The 13,242-nt window shown below is 40.1% G+C and overlaps 1 protein-coding gene across 8 annotated transcripts in view; it reads left to right on the plus strand.

Annotated features, from left to right (window-relative positions):
• Window positions 1-13,242, plus strand: part of UNC13B (unc-13 homolog B) — a 207,347-nt gene that overhangs the window by 127,534 nt on the left and 66,571 nt on the right. For all 8 annotated transcript variants that reach the window (XM_064405327.1, XM_064405329.1, XM_064405328.1 and 5 more), the window contains 4 exons: window positions 697-771; window positions 1,408-1,627; window positions 9,285-9,512; window positions 9,819-9,960. In XM_064405327.1, the coding sequence (XP_064261397.1) occupies window positions 697-771; window positions 1,408-1,627; window positions 9,285-9,512; window positions 9,819-9,960 (665 nt within the window). The remainder of the gene's footprint in view (window positions 1-696; window positions 772-1,407; window positions 1,628-9,284; window positions 9,513-9,818; window positions 9,961-13,242) is intronic.

Consider the following 13,242-nt stretch of genomic DNA (forward strand, 5'->3'; position numbering starts at 1 on the left):
AATGCTCCTATCTTTAACTATCTTTCTCTGCCTTTATATTACTAGAGTGGCAGTAGAAATCACTTGAATGCCACTGTGAGGTGCTGCAAAGACAGTGCCCTGTGCTGTCCACAGCTACAAAGCAGTGTTGGCATGATGTGAAAGGCACTTCTCTGAGGGGAAAATGCAGTTCATTGTGTTCAGTGATGGCTGATGAATGTGATGCACCATCACATTCAAACCTCTGCTCCCATCTCACTCCCCTGTCTTTTATCCTCATTACTTGCAACCTCTTTACTGTCACATTTTGGGCTGTTGTATGTTTTGTAAAGGTGGTGAAATAATCTCCCTTTGGATATGAATGAAGTTAGATACACAAAAGTGAGTCTGTTGTAGTGACCTCAGACAGTAGAAGGGCTACTGTTGCTACCAGAACCTAAATGTGGAGATGGGAACCCAGTTTTCGTTGGCAATTCTTGCAGAGAAACAAAGAGAAATTTATAGAGTGGGAGGCTGATTATGGACAGATGGAAGCAAGTTGGAGACCTTTCAGAGTATACATTTGACTCCTCTGAGATGTGAGGAACCAACTTAAATGCAGTAGATTGCTGGTTTGGTGTCTGGCATGACAGAGTCCCCTTGCTCACATCTCTGGGAATGTAATGCCATTGTACTTGTAAATGTTGGTGGTGAATAACGAACTTTCTTCTTCCGTAGTCACTGGTTCAGTCCCGAAAAGCCGGAATTACCTCAGCAATGGCTACTAGAACATCTCTCAAAGATGAAGAGCTGGTAGGTGGGAGGGTTACTTGACTTCTCTTAATTCTGACTAAGCAAATTAAAGGGATTTGGCTCTCTGAGATTCAGAGCCAGCTCCACAGATGTCTAGAAATATAGATGCAAAGCTTCCTGTATCATTTGGTCGAAGAAACTAAACACGTAAAAGTAATATTTAATGTATCGATATAATCCTAAAAAATTTAGAAACACAGAATCATAGAATATCCTGAGTTGGAAAGGCACCCACCAGGATCATTGAGTTCAACTCCTGGTCCTGCATAGAACACCACAAGAGAATCGTCTGTCTTGATGGTGCTGTCAAGCACTTCTTGATCTCAGTAATCTTACCATTTCCTTCTGTGCTATCTGCCATAAAGGATAGTGTGTGGAACTTGCTTTATTCAAGATATTTCCCATCCACAAACATTAATTGTTGCCTTCCAATTTTTTTAACACCTGGGGAGACAATTTGGAAGGTGAGGGGTGTCCTCTGACACTGCATGTAAAAATTTGATGCATTTGTCCACCTCAAATGTGTAGCTTTATAGCACTGGTCATACCTTTTCCTGTAAAACTCTTGCGTTAACCAGCAAAAATAGGCTCAGTCACCTCCCTGGATATTGGTTTACATGTGCTCTTGCCTTTCAGAAATCTCATGTCTACAAGAAGACCTTGCAAGCCTTAATTTACCCCATCTCTTGTACAACCCCACACAACTTTGAAGTGTGGACAGCCACAACTCCTACCTACTGCTACGAGTGTGAGGGGCTGCTGTGGGGCATCGCGCGGCAGGGAATGCGCTGCGGGGAGTGCGGGGTCAAGTGCCACGAGAAGTGCCAAGACCTGCTCAATGCTGACTGCCTGCAGAGTGAGTAGTGGCCAGTGGAGTGTGGCTGCTTCAGAAATTGTTGCCAGAGCCTTCCTAAATGTTCTGCTGATATCTCAGGGATCAGTGAAGCTGCAGTGATTGAAGTGACTGTGTGTTTTCTGAAAAGGTGCCATTGGGCTAAACCTACCTCCTTGGGGGCATAGACAGCTCCACTGATACAGAAAATTGCAGTTGATGTCATTGTAAAAAGGTTTAATTCTTTCACATCTGTTTGTTGGTTTTGGTTGATTTTTTTGTTTGCTGTTTGTTTTGTTTTGTTTTGTTTGCTCTGTTTCTGTCAGCTCAGGTTGTGTATTTGCTAGCATATCCTGCATTGAAGTATGGGTTGGATGAATAGGGTATGAGGTGGAATATTCTGACATTTGTTCTATCCCCCCTGCCCTGGTATTGCAGTCAGGTTGCTTGTTCCAAACCAGTCAGTCTTTGCCACTGTTTTAAACTTTTTAGAGCAGCACTGGGCTCCTGCTTAGAGTATAGAGTTCCTGTACTTATCTTGGATTATCTATACCAACAGCAGCCTGGGAAGGCATTTTGTCTTTACAACAGTAGGCCTGCTTGGTTGAACCACTTTAGAGACCTAGGACTGAATTAACAGAGATGGTGAGTCAGATACAAAGGTATTGTTTGAGTATATGGTCTTCCTGCTAGCATTTCTGATTATTTTGTTGGTGTAAAAAACTAAGTAAAAAACTAAGTTGTCTCTTCAAGGAACTCTGTAACTTCGCAGAATAAATGATACCTTACACAAACAGTGGAAAAGTTTAGGAAGAATTTGATGAAAGGGAAAAAAAAGAAAAAAGTATTCATTTAGGTCCAGTTATTCTTATTTGCTTGAAATACCATTTCTTAATTCAGTCTCAAACATATATTCCTGCTTGAGAGCAAAATACCTCAGTCTAAATAGAATAGAAATTTCTTCCATGTGTGTTAAATGTTGAATAGGAAGGTGTAGCTCTTTTTGTTTACTCTTCTTGTCACTGTAGCTTGATGGACTAAGTCTAAGGAATCAGAAAAGTTTGTGAAGTATCGAGAGACTTATTGCAAATTCCTGTCAGCAATTCTATGAATTTAAAAAATCAGATATTGTGATCTGACTTGGACTGTAGTTGTTTGGGAAAGCCAGGATGAGTGATTCAGCAAGGGGTACCAGTGAATCACAGGTCATTTGTTTTTCCTTACATCTATTCTTAACATCCAAATGGATATTGTTTATACTTGTATTTTTGATGTGTGCAGAGTCTTAAAGTTGTCAATTAGGTCTAGGGCTATTTGCAATCGCTTATTTGTAAAACACATCTGGTCCTAGCCAAACACCTCTGTCTCCCAGTTGCTCAGCAGTTCTAGATTTGTATTTGAGAGCTGGGAGATGATTTTATAGCATTTATTGCATCATTGGCACCTTAGCTTTGTTGAGACCTTTCTGTGACTGAGCAAAGAGCATTTGGTGCAGGAGAATGTAGTTTGGTCATAGCTCAGTCTTCTATCACAGTCTGATGCACAGAGTCAGTTCCTGAGAATAACCTTTTTAATTCTGGAGTTCACCAAAACTAACTGGCAATTTTTAGTGTTTGAGGTGAAAAGCTCAAGGCATCCAGACTGGATTCAGATGCATACCCATGATGCTGTAATGCAAGGGAGTTGTGGTATCTCACTAACGGAGAAATCTGGGTAGAACAGAGGAGAATTAGATTTGCACCAGCAGTGGAGAGGAAACAGGCAAAAAGCTGTTGTACAGAGCAGTGGTCCTGAAGTTGAAAAATAACAGAGAAAAACCTCTGTATTAAAGAAATAGCTAATGACTAAGAGGTAGTATGTTCCTGCAGAGGAGGGTTGTGGCTATCCATGTTCAAGAAGGGAGACTGCAGATGGGCATGGGTACTGGAGAGGTTTCAATAGTAATGGGAGGAGTATGAGAATGTCTTGAGAGAGGATGATACAAGACTGTTAATCTTTCAAAAGAGATGCATGGCAGTCTGGGACAGGAGGGAGGGAATCATGCTGTTTCAAAAAAAAAAAAAGTTGTACCAGGTATTCCCTAATAGAATGTTTCTAAAGGGATGTTTTAGAGCCCAGGGCAGAGGTGTAGATATGCATGCAGTGCACCTGCTATGACTCTGGCTTACTCTTACAGTTTACAGATATCCATGTCTTAAAGCCTTTCTGGGCAGTAGATACTGTTTCATAGATGGCAGCGATGGCTTTGTGAACAAGTTTAGTCCTTGTTGGAACCTGTTTATGCTTTCACTATGTTGGGGAAGAGGGATTTGAGCTACAGGGATAAGATGACCTTTTTAAGCTTATTGTTTACGAAAGAGTAAAAGGGCTAAATTGGCTGTGAGAAAAGTTAAGGTAGAAGACAACTTCAGTGATTCAGACTCCCTGAGAAAAAGGAGTCTCTGGAGCTGAGACTCTGAAGCATAACCATGGGGAGAAGGTTTTCTTATCTCTAGTTGTAATTACATAGTCTTATGCAATGGGCTGTGGGATGTGATGTTGACAATAATGTGTGTTTTTCTATAGAATAGAATAAACAACTGGAAATTACTTTTCAAATATGACAAAGCATTAAGTGAGAACTTGTTATTTTATTCAGGGGCTTGCAGATGTTTTCACATTTTCTTTCAAAATGTAAACTCAGGATACTTCATCATGCAGAGTTACAGAAGCAGAGAGGAAACAACTGAGAGTACACCAGGCTAAAAAAGTGTGAAGTGCGTAGAAAGATAAAACTCAACCGAACAAAAAGTTTTACTTACTAAGTTACTTGTAGTGTGTCCAGAATGCAGGAAGAGAAACTCTGAGCAGATGTGCAGGGTTACCCACCGTGAATGTGGAAGGTATCATTAGCTGGGATAGAGATGTAGAGGAAGCTGGAGACGGTAATTGTGTAATCAAAATATAGAAAAGACAGAGGATAGTGGTGGGAGTTGGACAAGGGGGTGAATATGCCTATGGAATGGGAAAACAATTGTTATCAATACTAGAAATGTAAAAGGCAATTTCAGGCAACTGTATTATTTGCTTTGATGTGTTCATGCTAAAATTCTTCTAACTGGAACCCAAGAAGCCAGAGGAAAATGGAGAAGTTTAATTTCTTTTTATACATAGGTTTGAAGAACGTAGTCTGTGCTTGAGGAATGAGAAACAGGGTGTCTGGGGGATAAACAACAGTTTAGAGATCCCATAAATTCAAGACTGAACTTTCTTGTATACTGAACTCCTGAGGGATTTTTTCCTAACAGAAATTTTATTGTTGCTGTCTGCAAAAAACCCAAAACATTCTCAGGACGTATCTTCACTTACGTCTGTTTAGGGCTTCCAGAAAATGTTACAGTGGAGTAAAATGAATTTTCAGACTGGTAACAAATACAATTTCATTGATTATACCTTGATGCCTCAGGATATATATTCACTTCAATCTGTGTAAGTCTTGCAGAAAATGTTGCATTGGAGTAAAATGAATGTTCAGGCTGGTCACAAATACTTTTCCATTGTTTATGCCTTAAAATTTTGGGTAGACACCTGGGTTTTATTCCTTAGATTTAGAATGTGCTGTTTATCCATTTTCCATCCTTCATACCTTTCTGGGGAAAGTAATTCTCCAGGTCTTGTAGAATGAAGTTTGATTCTCTCTTCTGAGGGTATTTTCTTTGTCTTTGTATTTTTAAGAAACGTGATTATTTGATACACTCAGCAAATTTATCATCAGTGTGGGACTGCACTGGTGAAAAATTCAGCAGTGCTTTGTTGCAATTTGAATCAAACCCCATTGCAAACTGCTTAAGCAGGGCTATTCCATGAATTGGTGGTATCTGAAGTGCAATAACCTGGAATCAGTTGTGGTATGCGTACTGCAGCCTCCTGGTTCATAGTGTTGTAGGTACTTAGGAGTTATTATTCTGATAATAGGGCACTTACTTTTTTATCATAAGCTCATAAATACCTGCTCAAGGGACAGTGCTCTCTTTTTAGCCATCTGCTGTTCTTGGAAGTATTAGAAGTTTCTTCCAAATGGGTACTTTTCCTTTCTTACTTGACTGAGAGTGGATAGAGGGATGTTGTTTAACATCCCCAGGGCATGCAAGGCTTTTGGAAACTGAGCTTTTATCTTTTGCCTTGAGCTTTGGTGTAGTACTAACTGAATTACAATGGGTTGGGCAATTCTGGTATCAAAGAAAGAGTAAATCCGGGGCTGGATGAGTAGGAGACCAAGGAATAAATGCAGAGAAGTAATTACCAAGGGTGGAAGGGAAGGACATTATGTGAGCAAGAGCCTGGTAGGAGGCTTGTACAGTTCAGGGCTAGCTTTTTTGATCAATGCATTTTGACTCAGGACTGTGATTGTTGCTTTTTGGATGAGAAACTTGTGTGTGTTGTACTCAGAGTTCAGAGGCTGCAGTTCCAAGACCGAGTCAATGAGTGGGGGGTTAGTCAGACGAATTAAGTCATGTGCTAATCATCTTGACTTCTGAGTTGAATAATGGTTAGACACCATGGTGATGAACAGTTGTTTGCTCCCAGAGTCCTGTGTAGGAAAATATTTGCACAGAAGGAAGAAGGATACCTTTATTTGAAACTTGAATATCTATTTTAAGTTTCAAGAATATATAATTTCTGAGCATTATCCGCCTACTGAACAGCTGCCTTCTATCCTGACAGTGTTGCTTTCTTGAATTCTTCTTAAAGCATAGAATAACAGCACTGGTGGTTTACTAATTGCTATATTGATACAATTCCCAATATAGATATATTTGCTTTCTGTTTCCAGTCATAAATTGACTGATAATTCTGTCATAGAGAAGAAGAAGGAAAGCCAAAAACCTGTACATGTTACTTGTATATTTCAATGCCTTTCTATTGCCATTCACAGGATTTCAAAAGCTGATCCATTGACCAAAAATGTCTTTGCAGCTTGAAGAAACAATCCCAGTCCAAGAGCAGGAAAAGCACCCTCTGCCATTCAGTATAGTGACATGTTTTGCATTTAAAACACATACATTATAGCTAATTAGTCCCCTAATGGTTGGTTTAGAAGCCCTCTTGGTTTTGTACCAAGAAGCAAGTTTCAAAATTAAGAAAGAGTGTGTTGTTGAGACTGCAGAACAGAGATTGTCTGTTGTTTGTCTGTGTTGTTAAATAAGGTGTCTGTCTGATTCAGGCTTTTGCCCTGCAATTCAGGCACAGTCTCTGCAGGCAGAGAGAGATCTTTTCCAGGAAAGGATTAATGAAGCTGCCTGGGCAAATTGTCTGGACATAGTGGGTAAGCAGTGTGGGTGGAGGCTGGGGGATTTCCTCTGGAGTCACAAGGCAGAGCCAAGTCTTGGAGGTGACTCCAAGTGGGCTGTAGGGGTTTGTGTGTTGTGGCTTGAACATCCTGCAACCTAGGGTGCCCTGGACTTCTGCTAGGCTTGCAGAGGGATAAATCCACTGTGCACAGTCTCTGGAGGTTGTGGGGATGTTAAACATATTTTTAATTAGAATTCCTCCATTTGTCTGAACTTGCATTATAAGCCTCATTTGATGCTTTTGCAGTGCTTTTGATTAAGGCTAGTTTTAATTGGTTCTTAATTTCTTTGAAGTCAGAAAGGTCAGGGCAGAGTTGATTTCTTTGGATTATGACAGATCTCAGAATTCCAGCTAGGAAAGACAGATTGTTCAGTTTGGCCTTCCCCAATTTCCTGTAGGCTTCTTCAGTTCTGCATAAAAAGCATAGAGTCCGTTTCCATCCTCAGGAGACCTAGTTCTGGTAAAGCTGAATAGCACTTCTTATCTGAAGTTCAAAGCATAGCCCCTGGTATCATTTCAGTTTCATATTCCTTTAATAAATGTTAGGTGCATCACCGGTGAGTAGAAATAGCAGAGACTGTGTAATTAATTCCAGTATTTTTGATTTCATTTCATCTTAAGCCAACAACAAGAAAACTCTGGGGCATGTACTTTTTATTGTACTAAATGAAATACTGAACATCAAGCCTCTAGCAAGGAAAATGAAAAAGTACTCAGGTAATGTAAAATTATGGCTTGTTTCACACCCAGGTCCTTAATAACACACTTTGGTATGCAGTGTCCTTAATGAACTTCTGACACTTCAGTGGTTACAGTCTGTTGCAAACTGAAACTGTTTTTATTCTCTTTGGTTATGTACTGCTGGGCTCCTCTGTGTGTGTGTGTGTGTGTGTGTTCATAGAACTTTTTTCTTATTTAGTCACTACTTGCTGAAACAGTTTCATATGCAAAACTGTAGTTCCTCATAGCAAGAGTACTTCAGATATCATATTGCTGACTTCTGGAAGAAAACAGTTTCATGTATCTTTGTGGATTGATGTCTCCCTTTGCACACACCTTGCACCTGCTTTAATACATATTTTTCAGGTAATTTAATATTTGGTGAATATCTGAATAAGAACATTTTTCCTAGGACTAAGCTTGCTTTAATTAAACTATCCTGGAGAAGAAAAACAAACAAAAGTATACTACATTAAGAAGAAAGGTTATGATTGAATGTGTTGACAGGACTTTTGTACTGGTTTAACTTAATCTGACTTAAGATCATAATTTGAAATTGCTGCAGACTGTGTATAAAGAGACTGTGTGCAGTTCTGAGTTCCTGCTTTTCATTTCACACCTGAGTTACCTGCCCTGTTAGCTCACATTGGTACTTTTATTGAAGCATGTCTCCCATCTGACACAGTAGTCAATTTCTAAATTTTGACAGTAAAAATGATTGTCAGAATTGAGTAGGAAGTATTTGGTGGTGAGAGTAGTCTTATCTCATAATTATATGAACTTTGAAATTTTTTAAGAGGTATGCAAGCGACCAGAGGCTTCTCTTTTGTCAGATGGAGTTGACTACCTGTGCAGTTGCAGACTCTCTGCCTGGCTCTTGTGTTTCCAGTTGCTGGACACTGTGATAGCACTACATACTTATAATGGCCCAAGTTTTGAACTGTTGAGTTTGCTATCTTACAGGCATTTGTTGTAGTTAATATACTTATGCAGTCCTAGAAATGGATTATTTGAGTTGTTTCTGTGTGAACTGATAAAATAGAATGGCATCCAGAGAGGCACTCTGTGTTTCTGCAGCTTGGTGCCTGATCCAGACAGGGTGGTTCCAGGCAGCAGGAGACGTAGATTTGCAGTGACTCTGAGCTCAGCAGGGAGCTTTGCAACACACATGGGTAGAAAATGCTGACAGTGGAGACTCATCTGAGCTTCTTTTCTGTGGTGCTGAAGTGCACTGAGACAAGCTCATAGGTACTGTTTGTAATGGAGGTCCTATGTCTCTTCTTAGCACTTGCCTAAGCAAGGATTTATTTGCTCATAGCAAGGTGCTGAGAGCGGAGGCTCTCCTGTTAATTTAAGAACCTCATTTCTGGGTGTTCCTCAGCTGTAAGGATATTAACCTCTTGTTAGGAGGGCAGTCTGATCCCAGATTATAGAGGAGCTACCCCTCTGCCTCCAGATGGTCCAAGTTCTCTGTGTATGTTGGAACAGGGGGAACAGAGTGTGAACATCAGTATCAGGAGCCATCATGTGAAGCGTAACTTGTAGCTTTGATCCCCCTGTCCAGATTCAGTGAGACATGATTTGGTGTGTGTTTGTTCCTGATGAGCATTGTGTATTTTCTGGTGCACAGGAGCAGCGGAGAAGAGCTCGAAGCATGGAGCTGAAGACCGGACCCAGAACTTCATCATGGCCATGAAGGATCGCATGAAAATCCGGGAGCGGAACAAGCCTGAGATCTTCGACTTGATCAGAGATGTGTTTTGTGAGAGCAAAATGACACACGCTCAGCAGATGAAGACAGTGAAACAGAGCGTGCTGGATGGTACCTCAAAATGGTCAGCAAAGATCACGATCACTGGTGAGTGGGATAGTCATAGGTTCACTTTGTCTCACTTGGGAGCCTCAAGTAAGACAGTTGGTATGAAATTATAACATAGAGGACTGGCTTCTCCGGCCTCTGTGTCTTTCTACTGAGTGCACATACCAGTAGCAGGTGCAGATACCCCTATTGCAGGTGCTGTAGTGCACCATGAGCTGAAGCTCATCAGAAATACTCTCCTGAGGGATATTCCTGTTTTCTGACCATTATGAGCTGATACTTCAGGTGGTGGTCGGATACACTGTCTTGTTGCAGGGTGTGGTAACCCTTCTGTTTTCCTTTCAGTGGTGTGTGCTCAGGGTCTGCAGGCCAAAGACAAGACGGGGTCCAGTGATCCATATGTAACGGTTCAAGTGGGTAAAACAAAGAAGAGGACAAAAACAATTTTTGGGAATCTGAACCCTGTATGGGAAGAGAAGTTTTACTTGTAAGTGCTCTGACAAGGACTCTCAGCCCCATGCCACCTGTTTGTATGATCTGTGCCTTGACAGCTGTGTCTTCTCTTTCTGTACGAATTCCCACATCTCCTGCAATCTGAGATGGTTCTGTTTTTGCTCAGCATTGTGTGTGTGTATGGAGAGTTGACATATCTAACAATGTACATAGTGCACACCTATTTATCCCATCTATCTTCCTTGTGTATATACAAATTGTCTGCTTTATGAACACTCCTGTACTGATGTTCCGAGAGAATGGTAAAGGGAAAGGAAAATGTTTAAATCAGCAGCTATTGTTCCTGGCTAAAAAAATTCCTTGTAACATGAGAGTAAAATTCTTGTAAAAGACTAAGGAAACTTCTGTGGCTGCCTATTTCTGGGATCTGCTACTGGTGTTTGGCAACCAAATTTAAAGGTAATTAGTTTTTAATTGTCTGTGACACCAGCAACCTCTTCTTTCAGTTTTGGAACATCAGTGTAACAATAACCTAAAGGAGTTATTGTTGCGAGAGAGCGCTTCCAAGATTACCAATGTATTGAGGTCTGAATATAAAGCAAAGCCTGGAGGCACAATTCTTCAGATAACATTGTTCCATCCTGCTTTTATTGAATAAGTAATCTATACCCTCAATTTGTCATTGAAGATGTTAAAAACCAAAATGGACACATGAAATCCAACAACTGTTTTCTGAAGATTCTGGCTAATCTCTTTCAACATCAACAATCTTTATTTCTTTTAATGTGTAAGGTCTTCCATTGTACCATCTCTCTCCTTCCTTTCTTTTCCTCCCTGTTCTTTCCTAAGCAGCTTGGGGGGAGCTCTCTCTGCAAAGTGCAATTTGTTTGTGTTTAAAAATCATTTCCATATCAGTCCAGCTTTGTCTTTACAATGTACAGTAGAAACAAAATTATTTTTAAGCAGTTTTGAGCTACTCATTAACGTCAGAAAAATCCTACTGCTATTTTGAGTGAGTAAGCCCCTGGCTTTATTCTTAGTTTAATCCAAGGTAACATTTCTGCTTGGTAAGTAGTAAGAATGCTTATGTGCCATTTGGATAACTCTAGTCACAATAGCAGCAAGTCTGTGTGGGAGCCTTAAGGACCCTGATTTACCATGCCAAGTAGTTACCATGGTATTTGCAGTGTGCTCCCTTCTAATTTTAGGAGCCTCAGCAAATACTCTTTTTAAAGATAGATAGCAGAGTGTGATAAATGTCACCATTTTAATGGTGATACTGTTTAGACTTAATTGCCATGTCTATGATTCAGCAGATAAAATGCTCTTGGGCATTAGAGTTGATGCTACTTTCTGTCTTGCCTGTGGTGGTTGCCTTCCTCGCCTTGAAAAAGCAGGAGGAGATGAAGGGAATGAGCATAGTTTCCAAACTGATGGCTGGAGAGCATTCAGTACTGCAATCAGTGTGTTGTTTCATTAGTAGATGTTAAAGCTCACCTTCTGCTGGATGAGGAGAGAATAATTTAGAAGTGTGTGCAGCACTGGTTTTCTACACACCCGTGTTTCTATTTTGCATTTATGGATCTTTTTGCAGCTTACAGCTCTTTAGGTTCTAAAATTTTCTAACCCATAATCAAATGGAAATTTAAATCAACACATTCAGGCCCAAAATACCCATTACATACCAGGCTTTTTTAGAAAAGATTGTCACGTCAATCAAGAGATTGTCAGATTTTAGGGGGTTGGATGGGGAGGTATCTTTGATTCTTGAAATGAGGTCAGTTTCTAGTAGTGAGAGAAAGGTGTGCTAGTAGTTACTGATAGCCTTGCAGTAGACATATGAAATCTTTCATGTTCAAAATGGTTAAACAGTTAAAAAGGAGCAAGATGTGTAAGTAGAGAGGTCAGGTTAGTTACTAATGTGTGTGTCAGCAGTGCTGGCTTGGTGGATTTGTTTATTGCTGATGTTCATTAGATGCCTAGTGCCTTTCATGTGATCACAATTCCAGTGTGTTTTCAGAGGTTGAATGTAGAACCAGAAATCTGTGTGCATCAGTCATTAAAGTTATAACACTGTTATTATAACCATGGCATGAATGAAGGCACACATTGTACAAATTAGTGATACAATTCTTTCTACAAGCTCCATAAAGTTTATTAAAAGCAGCTTTAATAGGTTTGAATTTTTTTTTTGTCTCTGGTACTTTAAATAGGGGCGTTTCTGCTTGTTTACAGTGATTGGTACAAAAGTATATAAACTTAAATATCTCTCCCCAAAAATGGCTTTGTTCATTTTCCATGTATTTTCAGAAAAAAATGTGGTAGGTTTGACCCAATTCTAAAGTCCAGATTTAGAATCATATTTTAGAAAAGGCAAAGTTCAAAATACTTTGGGTTTCCATTATAAGTGCTTTTTAGGTCATTACTAGCCTGTGTAACTGTAGGCATCGGCTTTGATTAATCACCAGTTCTTGCAGTGTATTCATGTTGCCTGAGCAAGCAATTTGCAGGCTGTTTCTTTCTGAAAATTATGTCTTTGTGTATTTACATCTATAGCTTTAGGAAATAGGTTGTTATGGAGGGATTTTTGTGTATTTCATTAGCGTTTGAAGACCTTTGAAAACATAAGGTGTTGATTTTTCTGCTCTGTTCAAAGTGTTACAGGCTTGATGCAGACTGCATATGTGGTGCTTGGCAGCAGGAAGCTTGGTGGGGGACTCCAGGCACTGCTGTAGCATTATGTTCTGTGAACATGCACTAAGGAAACCCTGCTTTCCTTGGATTTGCATCCTTTTCCTCTTGCAGTAAATCCTAATTTCTTTCCTCTAGTTGCGATGTGCAGGCTTAGAGATGTCCTCCTCCATTTGCTGTGTACTTTTCTCCCCATGCCCTCAGCTTTCTTCCCTTGCCATTAGCTCTGGCTGGACAGAAGGCAGCATGTGTCCTCTCTGCAGCTGGATTCTGAGTTGTCTGTAGTGGGTGGTCCATGAGAGCCAGCTGGCTGTAGGCTTTCCAGGGACAGCAGCTGGTAGGGGTTTCTCTTCTCAAGCTAGCTGTTGGGTTTGTTTTTTTTTTTTTTTTTTTTTTCACAAAACCTGTTGGAACATAGAAGCTTTCATAACAAGTCTGCATAACTCTTGTTTTCTTAGGATTCAGTCCAGTAATATTAGAAGGAAGCTATTTTTGCCACACTCAGTGCAATTAAAACAAGACAGATTTAGAGATGTTTTAGACTGTCAGTAGAAATTACAGAGTTCCTGGAATCTTTTTTTTTCTGTAAAGGCTGAAGCTGAGCATCATTTTGTATGGGTTACAG

The sequence above is a fragment of the Passer domesticus genome, chromosome Z (assembly GCF_036417665.1).
Source record: "Passer domesticus isolate bPasDom1 chromosome Z, bPasDom1.hap1, whole genome shotgun sequence".
NCBI classification, from domain to species: domain Eukaryota; kingdom Metazoa; phylum Chordata; class Aves; order Passeriformes; family Passeridae; genus Passer; species Passer domesticus.